The sequence below is a fragment of the Martes martes genome (assembly GCF_963455335.1).
Source record: "Martes martes genome assembly, chromosome: 16".
In the NCBI taxonomy this organism is placed as follows: Eukaryota; Metazoa; Chordata; class Mammalia; order Carnivora; family Mustelidae; genus Martes; species Martes martes.
This window is the reverse complement of record NC_137904.1, coordinates 44,316,396-44,329,093: the sequence shown is the minus strand read 5'-3', so window position 1 is coordinate 44,329,093 and position 12,698 is coordinate 44,316,396. Positions and strand designations below refer to the sequence as shown.

Genomic DNA, 12,698 nt, shown 5'->3' with positions numbered 1-12,698 from the left:
CCAGTGCATAAAATCCCCACAAGAGGACGAGACAAAAGAATCTGAGGAACTCACCTCTGAACAGAAGCTGCCCCTCCACGTGTGACACCATGACCGAATCGTGCTGCTCCCCTTGCTGCCAGCCTACGTGCTGCAGGACCACGTGCTGCAGGACCACCTGCTGCCAGCCCAGCTGCTGCGGGTGCGGCGGCGGCGGCTGTGGACAAGGCGGCTGCGGGTCCAGCGGCTGTGGGTCCTGCTGCTGCCAGCCTTGCTGCTGCCGCCCAACTTGCTACCAGACCACCTGCTGCAGGACCACCTGCTGCCGGCCCAGCTGCTGCGGCTGTGGACAAGGCGGCTGCGGGTCCAGCTGCTGTGGGTCCTGCTGCTGCCAGCCTTGCTGCTGCCGCCCAACTTGCTGCCAGACCACCTGCTGCAGGACCACCTGCTGCCCGCCCAGCTGCTGTGTGTCCAGCTGCTGTCAGCCCAGCTGCTGTGGGTCCAGCGGCTGTGGACAAACTTGCTGTGGCTCCAGCTGCTGTCAGCCAGCCTGCTGCACCCCTGTGTACTGCAGGAGGACCTGCTACCACCCCACCTGTTGCTGCTTGCCCGGATGCCTCGCCCAGGGCTGTGGATCCAGCTGCTGCTAGCCTGCTTGCCACCCACACTGCTGCCATAACGCCTGCTGGAGGACCGCCACATACCCACGGCGGCCGCGGCCACCCTTGCTGCGTGTCCAGCTGCTGACACACGTCCCAATGACAGCTGCCTCACCAGGAACCCACAACGGCACACAGCACTGATTGGCCAGCGGGGAAACGGACACTGCCAAACGTTGCTGAAAGCCAGCATGCAGTCGCCAACCTTTCGGCTACTCATCTGCCTGTTCAAAACCTTGGGAATCAGCTTGAGGAAGTGTGGACCACTTCTCCTGATTCTCTTCTTCCTCAGGTCTTGGGAGTCCCCTGCCAGCGTCACGCATCCAGACGTGGAGTCAAGATCTCTGCCTTGACTCCACGGTCAAGATCGTCCTCCTGCCTGACGACCTGGGAGAAAGGAAGCCCCTCACCTGATAGAAGTGTATTCTTTTGCAACCTTTAATGTCTGCGCAACGAGGGTTTCCTTCTCAGTGCATTCATGGTCCTTGTGTGCTGATCTCTTCCTGTCGGGATCCCTCTGCATGTCTCCCTACACACACGGACTCTCACATGAGGGTCTTAATAAACCCAGTACCGATCTGCACACCACACGCTGTCCGTGTCCTCGTACGGCATGCGCGACCTAAGGGTTTCTGTACGGGTCACAGGCCACATACGTTGATTATCCTTGTGGAGACTCCTAGCCTGCCCCCACAAATTCCCATCTCCATTGGAGGATGAGGGGATCTAGGGACCGTTATGTCCCAGAGCTGACAGGGAAGCACTCAGGCGCCAGGCTGCGTCTCCTGCCCTTGCTCAAGGGCGCTCACGTACCCACGAGCAGGCGAGCTCGGCAACAGCCTGGGCCAGAGCACCAGCAAGATGCTGGTCCGAGGGTCTTCGAGGCCCGCAGAAGTCCCCTTGTCCTGTAGATGCGGGGGATATCTGGGACAAAGTGGTAGACTCCCGGGTGCCACGAGGCAGGCACCTCCAGCCCAGTGTCAGGGCAGCCGCCTTGCCCTTTAGAGCTCTGGGGAACACGGGGACCCTTTCGCGGAAGTCGGCGCCATCCAGTCCAACATACACTCCTCCTGCTCAGAGACAGGGGAGCCTGCGGAGGCCTCGTGCCCGTGGGCCCCGTCTGCACACGCACATCTTCCGTGGTCATGGAAGGCCCATTCTGGTTGGGCCTCCTGGTCTCAGGACCTCTTGGGGTGGGGGGGGGGGTGTGGCGGTCTCAGGCAGTTTTGTGCCAAACACGTCGTGCTCCCCAACTGGCAGGCCATATGGTCGGGATAAGGAAGGACGGGTGACGTCACGGACCGAGAGCCCCTGTGCTGGGCGTGTGTGTTGACGTGGAGTAATCCCTGACCTCGGAAGCGCGGAAGAGAAGCAAACGACCGCGGCATCTGGGGAAGGAACTGTGAAGCGCTGGAGGGAAGCCAACGGGCCTCTTCTGGGGATGGGTGGTGGTGAGACCCATGTGAGGAAGAAGAAAGAGAAAAGAGCCTGGGCCTTCACCGGAGTCCCGACACATCCAAGGCAGGCGCCTCTGGTCCCACACTGATGCGTGATGCTGCCTCGGCGCTCAGGGATGTGAGGCTGGCTCCAGGCTCTGACGGGAAGGGCAGATGAAGGCCCTGGGTCACTTCCCGGGAGCAGTGGAGGGACCTCTGAGGACCTGGGAAGGCTTCTGTCCGGGGCACCCACCAGCCCTGCAGACCAGCTATCCAGGAGGCTCTGAACAGACTGCCAACACCACACTTGCCTCTTGCTGGTGCTTAGGAGTTGGGGGCTTGTGAGCTGTGCTGAGAAACGGACAGGACCTGGCTTGCTCCCTACTTGCTACGTACCGGCCAAATGCTTCATGGACATTTTCTTGACTCCTTGAAGTAATTTTCAACTTAGGGCTCAAGGTTCCCACTGCAGGGATCAGGAAATCAAGACTGAGATGGGCATAGTCATGTCAGAGGATGGTACCTCCCAGAAGCGACACTGAAGAACAGCCACCAGGCACGGAGCTTCCTTGGGGAGGGCGGATCTCACTGGCTGGAGTGCGGCAAAGCCACGCAGGGAAGATGCACTGCGAGTGCAGGGTCCCAGCTTGCACGGGAAGCTTATAGCCGAGAGCGAGATCGGAAAGGATGCAATACACTCATTGGGATTCCCCTAATTCAGCAACAGGGGAGCTGGCATCTCTATCAACCGACTCTCCAGAAGCACTGGTTGAGCATTTCGCTCAGCGTCGCATGCACTGGCACGGCGACATTCTGCTGCGCCACGGAAACGGCCAAGAGGCCTGGAGATGCGGATCTGCTGGGTAGAAGTTGTCCCGAACACAGGAAGATCCGAGATTCACGGCTGGCATATTGAAGGCGCCATCCACAGTCTACGGTCTTCGGCACTCAGACCCAGTATTTCCTTCTTCACGATGGTGGACAGGCACCAGTTGTACAAGAGGAAGACACAGGAGGAAGACGAAGGAAAAGACGAGGAGCGGGGGGAGGGTGGGAGAGAGCGAGGTAGGGAAGGACGGAGAGGACGGAGGGAAGAGGGAGGAAGAGAAAACGAGAACTGTATTCGCAGTGACACGGAGTCACTTGCTTGGCTGGTTCCCAAGGTGAGGACCAGAGTCTCCAACTCATCCCGCGATCCCCCGAACTGCCCCACTTATATCACGGAAAGTCCCACATCCTGGAAAAGCCCTCGTTTCTGCGTGACCCGGGACTGCTGTCTCTCAGGAAGTTCGGTGACTGCTGCTTGCTTCGTCTGGGTGGACTGCTGCTCTTTCTATCGCCCTGCTGGATTCTGCCTCCACAGATGGAAGAGATGAACTCGGATGTCCTGCAGCCGAGAGTCTTTGATCGAACTGGGATGTGCAGGTGGGGCGGGGGTGGGGGGGCGGCTCCAAGAGACAGATGCCTGTGGGAGTCTGGAATCAGGCTTTGTGGGGAAACCGACTTGGGCTCAGGCATGATTTCGGTTCATCGCTGGGCATACTGCCAGGCCCTCACGAGGCATGTTGCCAGTCTACATGTAACCCAGGGACCAGCGCCGGGGAAGGACCGCTAATCTGACTCGCCAGCCTCTTCCCAGGCCAGTGGGACTTAGAACACACGATGAAGTTCATAGAGCAGGAATGCAGATGCTGATGGGACCACCGTGTTTTCATCTGAAATGTTTCCACGAGGTATTCTCAATTAAGAAACACATTAAGCACTTATTGGCTAAAGATTCCTAACATGAGGGGGAAAACAACTTCCTCTTCTTCAGTTCCCGCATCACCAGGAAAACGACGTCAACAACGGCAAGGAAGTCATGCCCATTGGTCCAAATGTGGGGACCCAGTGCATAAAATCCCCACAAGAGGACGAGACAAAAGAATCTGAGGAACTCACCTCTGAACAGAAGCTGCCCCTCCACGTGTGACACCATGACCGAATCGTGCTGCTCCCCTTGCTGCCAGCCTACGTGCTGCAGGACCACGTGCAGCAGGACCACCTGCTGCCGGCCCAGCTGCTGCGGCTGTGGACAAGGCGGCTGCGGGTCCAGCTGCTGTGGGTCCTGCTGCTGCCAGCCTTGCTGCTGCCGCCCAACTTGCTGCCAGACCACCTGCTGCAGGACCACCTGCTGCCGGCCCAGCTGTTGTGTGTCCAGCTGCTGTCAGCCCAGCTGCTGTGGGTCCAGCGGCTGTGGACAAACTTGCTGTGGCTCCAGCTGCTGTCAGCCAGCCTGCTGCACCCCTGTGTACTGCAGGAGGACCTGCTACCACCCCACCTGTTGCTGCTTGCCCGGATGCCTCGCCCAGGGCTGTGGATCCAGCTGCTGCTAGCCTGCTTGCCACCCACACTGCTGCCATAACGCCTGCTGGAGGACCGCCACATACCCACGGCGGCCGCGGCCACCCTTGCTGCGTGTCCAGCTGCTGACACACGTCCCAATGACAGCTGCCTCACCAGGAACCCACAACGGCACACAGCACTGATTGGCCAGCGGGGAAACGGACACTGCCAAACGTTGCTGAAAGCCAGCATGCAGTCGCCAACCTTTCGGCTACTCATCTGCCTGTTCAAAACCTTGGGAATCGGCTTGAGGAAGTGTGGACCACTTCTCCTGATTCTCTTCTTCCTCAGGTCTTGGGAGTCCCCTGCCAGCGTCACGCATCCAGACGTGGAGTCAAGATCTCTGCCTTGACTCCACGGTCAAGATCGTCCTCCTGCCTGACGACCTGGGAGAAAGGAAGCCCCTCACCTGATAGAAGTGTATTCTTTTGCAACCTTTAATGTCTGCGCAACGAGGGTTTCCTTCTCAGTGCATTCATGGTCCTTGTGTGCTGATCTCTTCCTGTCGGGATCCCTCTGCATGTCTCCCTACACACACGGACTCTCACATGAGGGTTTTAATAAACCCAGTACCGATCTGCACACCACACGCTGTCCGTGTCCTCGTACGGCATGCGCGACCTAACGGTTTCTGTACGGGTCACAGGCCACATACGTTGATTATCCTTGTGGAGACTCCTAGCCTGCCCCCACAAATTCCCATCTCCATTGGAGGATGAGGGGATCTAGGGACCGTTATGTCCCAGAGCTGACAGGGAAGCACTCAGGCGCCAGGCTGCGTCTCCTGCCCTTGCTCAAGGGCGCTCACGTACCCACGAGCAGGCGAGCTCGGCAACAGCCTGGGCCAGAGCACCAGCAAGATGCTGGTCCGAGGGTCTTCGAGGCCCGCAGAAGTCCCCTTGTCCTGTAGATGCGGGGGATATCTGGGACAAAGTGGTAGACTCCCGGGTGCCACGAGGCAGGCACCTCCAGCCCAGTGTCAGGGCAGCCGCCTTGCCCTTTAGAGCTCTGGGGAACACGGGGACCCTTTCGCGGAAGTCGGCGCCATCCTGTCCAACATACACTCCTCCTGCTCAGAGACAGGGGAGCCTGCGGAGGCCTCGTGCCCGTGGGCCCCGTCTGCACACGCACATCTTCCGTGGTCATGGAAGGCCCATTCTGGTTGGGCCTCCTGGTCTCAGGACCTCTTGGGGTGGGGGGGGGGTGTGTGGCGGTCTCAGGCAGTTTTGTGCCAAACACGTCGTGCTCCCCAACTGGCAGGCCATATGGCGTCGGGATAAGGAAGGACGGGTGACGTCACGGACCGAGAGCCCCTGTGCTGGGCGTGTGTGTTGACGTGGAGTAATCCCTGACCTCGGAAGCGCGGAAGAGAAGCAAACGACCGCGGCATCTGGGGAAGGAACTGTGAAGCGCTGGAGGGAAGCCAACGGGCCTCTTCTGGGGATGGGTGGTGGTGAGACCCATGTGAGGAAGAAGAAAGAGAAAAGAGCCTGGGCCTTCACCGGAGTCCCGACACATCCAAGGCAGGCGCCTCTGGTCCCACACTGATGCGTGATGCTGCCTCGGCGCTCAGGGATGTGAGGCTGGCTCCAGGCTCTGACGGGAAGGGCAGATGAAGGCCCTGGGTCACTTCCCGGGAGCAGTGGAGGGACCTCTGAGGACCTGGGAAGGCTTCTGTCCGGGGCACCCACCAGCCCTGCAGACCAGCTATCCAGGAGGCTCTGAACAGACTGCCAACACCACACTTGCCTCTTGCTGGTGCTTAGGAGTTGGGGGCTTGTGAGCTGTGCTGAGAAACGGACAGGACCTGGCTTGCTCCCTACTTGCTACGTACCGGCCAAATGCTTCATGGACATTTTCTTGACTCCTTGAAGTAATTTTCAACTTAGGGCTCAAGGTTCCCACTGCAGGGATCAGGAAATCAAGACTGAGATGGGCATAGTCATGTCAGAGGATGGTACCTCCCAGAAGCGACACTGAAGAACAGCCACCAGGCACGGAGCTTCCTTGGGGAGGGCGGATCTCACTGGCTGGAGTGCGGCAAAGCCACGCAGGGAAGATGCACTGCGAGTGCAGGGTCCCAGCTTGCACGGGAAGCTTATAGCCGAGAGCGAGATCGGAAAGGATGCAATACACTCATTGGGATTCCCCTAATTCAGCAACAGGGGAGCTGGCATCTCTATCAACCGACTCTCCAGAAGCACTGGTTGAGCATTTCGCTCAGCGTCGCATGCACTGGCACGGCGACATTCTGCTGCGCCACGGAAACGGCCAAGAGGCCTGGAGATGCGGATCTGCTGGGTAGAAGTTGTCCCGAACACAGGAAGATCCGAGATTCACGGCTGGCATATTGAAGGCGCCATCCACAGTCTACGGTCTTCGGCACTCAGACCCAGTATTTCCTTCTTCACGATGGTGGACAGGCACCAGTTGTACAAGAGGAAGACACAGGAGGAAGACGAAGGAAAAGACGAGGAGCGGGGGGAGGGTGGGAGAGAGCGAGGTAGGGAAGGACGGAGAGGACGGAGGGAAGAGGGAGGAAGAGAAAACGAGAACTGTATTCGCAGTGACACGGAGTCACTTGCTTGGCTGGTTCCCAAGGTGAGGACCAGAGTCTCCAACTCATCCCGCGATCCCCCGAACTGCCCCACTTATATCACGGAAAGTCCCACATCCTGGAAAAGCCCTCGTTTCTGCGTGACCCGGGACTGCTGTCTCTCAGGAAGTTCGGTGACTGCTGCTTGCTTCGTCTGGGTGGACTGCTGCTCTTTCTATCGCCCTGCTGGATTCTGCCTCCACAGATGGAAGAGATGAACTCGGATGTCCTGCAGCCGAGAGTCTTTGATCGAACTGGGATGTGCAGGTGGGGCGGGGGTGGGGGGGCGGCTCCAAGAGACAGATGCCTGTGGGAGTCTGGAATCAGGCTTTGTGGGGAAACCGACTTGGGCTCAGGCATGATTTCGGTTCATCGCTGGGCATACTGCCAGGCCCTCACGAGGCATGTTGCCAGTCTACATGTAACCCAGGGACCAGCGCCGGGGAAGGACCGCTAATCTGACTCGCCAGCCTCTTCCCAGGCCAGTGGGACTTAGAACACACGATGAAGTTCATAGAGCAGGAATGCAGATGCTGATGGGACCACCGTGTTTTCATCTGAAATGTTTCCACGAGGTATTCTCAATTAAGAAACACATTAAGCACTTATTGGCTAAAGATTCCTAACATGAGGGGGAAAACAACTTCCTCTTCTTCAGTTCCCGCATCACCAGGAAAACGACGTCAACAACGGCAAGGAAGTCATGCCCATTGGTCCAAATGTGGGGACCCAGTGCATAAAATCCCCACAAGAGGACGAGACAAAAGAATCTGAGGAACTCACCTCTGAACAGAAGCTGCCCCTCCACGTGTGACACCATGACCGAATCGTGCTGCTCCCCTTGCTGCCAGCCTACGTGCTGCAGGACCACGTGCTGCAGGACCACCTGCTGCCAGCCCAGCTGCTGCGGGTGCGGCGGCGGCGGCTGTGGACAAGGCGGCTGCGGGTCCAGCGGCTGTGGGTCCTGCTGCTGCCAGCCTTGCTGCTGCCGCCCAACTTGCTGCCAGACCACCTGCTGCAGGACCACCTGCTGCCGGCCCAGCTGCTGCGGCTGTGGACAAGGCGGCTGCGGGTCCAGCTGCTGTGGGTCCTGCTGCTGCCAGTCTTGCTGCTGCCGCCCAACTTGCTGCCAGACCACCTGCTGCAGGACCACCTGCTGCCGGCCCAGCTGTTGTGTGTCCAGCTGCTGTCAGCCCAGCTGCTGTGGGTCCAGCGGCTGTGACAAACTTGCTGTGGCTCCAGCTGCTGTCAGCCAGCCTGCTGCACCCCTGTGTACTGCATGAGGACCTGCTACCACCCCACCTGTTGCTGCTTGCCCGGATGCCTCGCCCAGGGCTGTGGATCCAGCTGCTGCTAGCCTGCTTGCCACCCACACTGCTGCCATAACGCCTGCTGGAGGACCGCCACATACCCACAGCGGCCGCGGCCACTCTTGCTGCGTGTCCAGCTGCTGACACACGTCCCAATGACAGCTGCCTCACCAGGAACCCACAACGGCACACAGCACTGATTGGCCAGCGGGGAAACGGACACTGCCAAACGTTGCTGAAAGCCAGCATGCAGTCGCCAACCTTTCGGCTACTCATCTGCCTGTTCAAAACCTTGGGAATCGGCTTGAGGAAGTGTGGACCACTTCTCCTGATTCTCTTCTTCCTCAGGTCTTGGGAGTCCCCTGCCAGCGTCACGCATCCAGACGTGGAGTCAAGATCTCTGCCTTGACTCCACGGTCAAGATCGTCCTCCTGCCTGACGACCTGGGAGAAAGGAAGCCCCTCACCTGATAGAAGTGTATTCTTTTGCAACCTTTAATGTCTGCGCAACGAGGGTTTCCTTCTCAGTGCATTCATGGTCCTTGTGTGCTGATCTCTTCCTGTCGCGATCCCTCTGCATGTCTCCCTACACACACGGACTCTCACATGAGGGTCTTAATAAACCCAGTACCGATCTGCACACCACACGCTGTCCGTGTCCTCGTACGGCATGCGCGACCTAAGGGTTTCTGTACGGGTCACAGGCCACATACGTTGATTATCCTTGTGGAGACTCCTAGCCTGCCCCCACAAATTCCCATCTCCATTGGAGGATGAGGGGATCTAGGGACCGTTATGTCCCAGAGCTGACAGGGAAGCACTCAGGCGCCAGGCTGCGTCTCCTGCCCTTGCTCAAGGGCGCTCACGTACCCACGAGCAGGCGAGCTCGGCAACAGCCTGGGCCAGAGCACCAGCAAGATGCTGGTCCGAGGGTCTTCGAGGCCCGCAGAAGTCCCCTTGTCCTGTAGATGCGGGGGATATCTGGGACAAAGTGGTAGACTCCCGGGTGCCACGAGGCAGGCACCTCCAGCCCAGTGTCAGGGCAGCCGCCTTGCCCTTTAGAGCTCTGGGGAACACGGGGACCCTTTCGCGGAAGTCGGCGCCATCCTGTCCAACATACACTCCTCCTGCTCAGAGACAGGGGAGCCTGCGGAGGCCTCGTGCCCGTGGGCCCCGTCTGCACACGCACATCTTCCGTGGTCATGGAAGGCCCATTCTGGTTGGGCCTCCTGGTCTCAGGACCTCTTGGGGTGGGGGGGGGGGTGTGGCGGTCTCAGGCAGTTTTGTGCCAAACACGTCGTGCTCCCCAACTGGCAGGCCATATGGCGTCGGGATAAGGAAGGACGGGTGACGTCACGGACCGAGAGCCCCTGTGCTGGGTGTGTGTGTTGACGTGGAGTAATCCGTGACCTCGGAAGCGCGGAAGAGAAGCAAACGACCGCGGCATCTGGGGAAGGAACTGTGAAGCGCTGGAGGGAAGCCAACGGGCCTCTTCTGGGGATGGGTGGTGGTGAGACCCATGTGAGGAAGAAGAAAGAGAAAAGAGCCTGGGCCTTCACCGGAGTCCCGACACATCCAAGGCAGGCGCCTCTGGTCCCACACTGATGCGTGATGCTGCCTCGGCGCTCAGGGATGTGAGGCTGGCTCCAGGCTCTGACGGGAAGGGCAGATGAAGGCCCTGGGTCACTTCCCGGGAGCAGTGGAGGGACCTCTGAGGACCTGGGAAGGCTTCTGTCCGGGGCACCCACCAGCCCTGCAGACCAGCTATCCAGGAGGCTCTGAACAGACTGCCAACACCACACTTGCCTCTTGCTGGTGCTTAGGAGTTGGGGGCTTGTGAGCTGTGCTGAGAAACGGACAGGACCTGGCTTGCTCCCTACTTGCTACGTACCGGCCAAATGCTTCATGGACATTTTCTTGACTCCTTGAAGTAATTTTCAACTTAGGGCTCAAGGTTCCCACTGCAGGGATCAGGAAATCAAGACTGAGATGGGCATAGTCATGTCAGAGGATGGTACCTCCCAGAAGCGACACTGAAGAACAGCCACCAGGCACGGAGCTTCCTTGGAGAGGGCAGATCTCACTGGCTGGAGTGCGGGAAAGCCACGCAGGGAAGATGCACTGCGAGTGCAGGGTCCCAGCTTGCACGGGAAGCTTATAGCCGAGAGCGAGATCAGAAAGGATGCAATACACTCATTGGGATTCCCCTAATTCAGCAACAGGGGAGCTGGCATCTCTATCAACCGACTCTCCAGAAGCACTGGTTGAGCATTTCGCTCAGCGTCGCATGCACTGGCACGGCGACATTCTGCTGCGCCACGGAAACGGCCAAGAGGCCTGGAGATGCGGATCTGCTGGGTAGAAGTTGTCCCGAACACAGGAAGATCCGAGATTCACGGCTGGCATATTGAAGGCGCCATCCACAGTCTACGGTCTTCGGCACTCAGACCCAGTATTTCCTTCTTCACGATGGTGGACAGGCACCAGTTGTACAAGAGGAAGACACAGGAGGAAGACGAAGGAAAAGACGAGGAGCGGGGGGAGGGTGGGAGAGAGCGAGGTAGGGAAGGACGGAGAGGACGGAGGGAAGAGGGAGGAAGAGAAAACGAGAACTGTATTCGCAGTGACACGGAGTCACTTGCTTGGCTGGTTCCCAAGGTGAGGACCAGAGTCTCCAACTCATCCCGCGATCCCCCGAACTGCCCCACTTATATCACGGAAAGTCCCACATCCTGGAAAAGCCCTCGTTTCTGCGTGACCCGGGACTGCTGTCTCTCAGGAAGTTCGGTGACTGCTGCTTGCTTCGTCTGGGTGGACTGCTGCTCTTTCTATCGCCCTGCTGGATTCTGCCTCCACAGATGGAAGAGATGAACTCGGATGTCCTGCAGCCGAGAGTCTTTGATCGAACTGGGATGTGCAGGTGGGGCGGGGGTGGGGGGGCGGCTCCAAGAGACAGATGCCTGTGGGAGTCTGGAATCAGGCTTTGTGGGGAAACCGACTTGGGCTCAGGCATGATTTCGGTTCATCGCTGGGCATACTGCCAGGCCCTCACGAGGCATGTTGCCAGTCTACATGTAACCCAGGGACCAGCGCCGGGGAAGGACCGCTAATCTGACTCGCCAGCCTCTTCCCAGGCCAGTGGGACTTAGAGCACACGATGAAGTTCATAGAGCAGGAATGCAGATGCTGATGGGACCACCGTGTTTTCATCTGAAATGTTTCCACGAGGTATTCTCAATTAAGAAACACATTAAGCACTTATTGGCTAAAGATTCCTAACATGAGGGGGAAAACAACTTCCTCTTCTTCAGTTCCCGCATCACCAGGAAAGCGACGTCAACAACGGCAAGGAAGTCATGCCCATTGGTCCAAATGTGGGGACCCAGTGCATAAAATCCCCACAAGAGGACGAGACAAAAGAATCTGAGGAACTCACCTCTGAACAGAAGCTGCCCCTCCACGTGTGACACCATGACCGAATCGTGCTGCTCCCCTTGCTGCCAGCCTACGTGCTGCAGGACCACGTGCTGCAGGACCACCTGCTGCCAGCCCAGCTGCTGCGGGTGCGGCGGCGGCGGCTGTGGACAAGGCGGCTGCGGGTCCAGCGGCTGTGGGTCCTGCTGCTGCCAGCCTTGCTGCTGCCGCCCAACTTGCTGCCAGACCACCTGCTGCAGGACCACCTGCTGCCGGCCCAGCTGCTGCGGCTGTGGACAAGGCGGCTGCGGGTCCAGCTGCTGTGGGTCCTGCTGCTGCCAGCCTTGCTGCTGCCGCCCAACTTGCTGCCAGACCACCTACTGCAGGACCACCTGCTGCCGGCCCAGCGGCTGTGTGTCCAGCTGCTGTCAGCCCAGCTGCTGTGGGTCCAGCGGCTGTGGACAAACTTGCTGTGGCTCCAGCTGCTGTCAGCCAGCCTGCTGCACCCCTGTGTACTGCAGGAGGACCTGCTACCACCCCACCTGTTGCTGCTTGCCCGGATGCCTCGCCCAGGGCTGTGGATCCAGCTGCTGCTAGCCTGCTTGCCACCCACACTGCTGCCATAACGCCTGCTGGAGGACCGCCACATACCCACGGCGGCCGCGGCCACCCTTGCTGCGTGTCCAGCTGCTGACACACGTCCCAATGACAGCTGCCTCACCAGGAACCCACAACGGCACACAGCACTGATTGGCCAGCGGGGAAACGGACACTGCCAAACGTTGCTGAAAGCCAGCATGCAGTCGCCAACCTTTCGGCTACTCATCTGCCTGTTCAAAACCTTGGGAATCGGCTTGAGGAAGTGTGGACCACTTCTCCTGATTCTCTTCTTCCTCAGGTCTTGGGAGTCCCCTGCCAGC

The 12,698-nt window shown here is 59.1% G+C and overlaps 1 protein-coding gene across 1 annotated transcript in view; it reads left to right on the top strand.

The window, feature by feature from the left end:
• LOC308357180 (uncharacterized protein) overlaps window positions 1-12,404 on the top strand; it is a gene marked incomplete at both ends in the record, with an annotated part of 70,163 nt that extends 57,759 nt beyond the window's left edge. Inside the window, 6 exon segments of the mRNA XM_080826649.1 lie at window positions 375-539; window positions 4,195-4,364; window positions 8,077-8,284; window positions 8,287-8,322; window positions 11,995-12,100; window positions 12,211-12,404. Coding sequence (XP_080682775.1) covers window positions 375-539; window positions 4,195-4,364; window positions 8,077-8,284; window positions 8,287-8,322; window positions 11,995-12,100; window positions 12,211-12,404 — 879 coding nt within the window.
• Window positions 12,405-12,698: the final 294 nt, after the last annotated feature.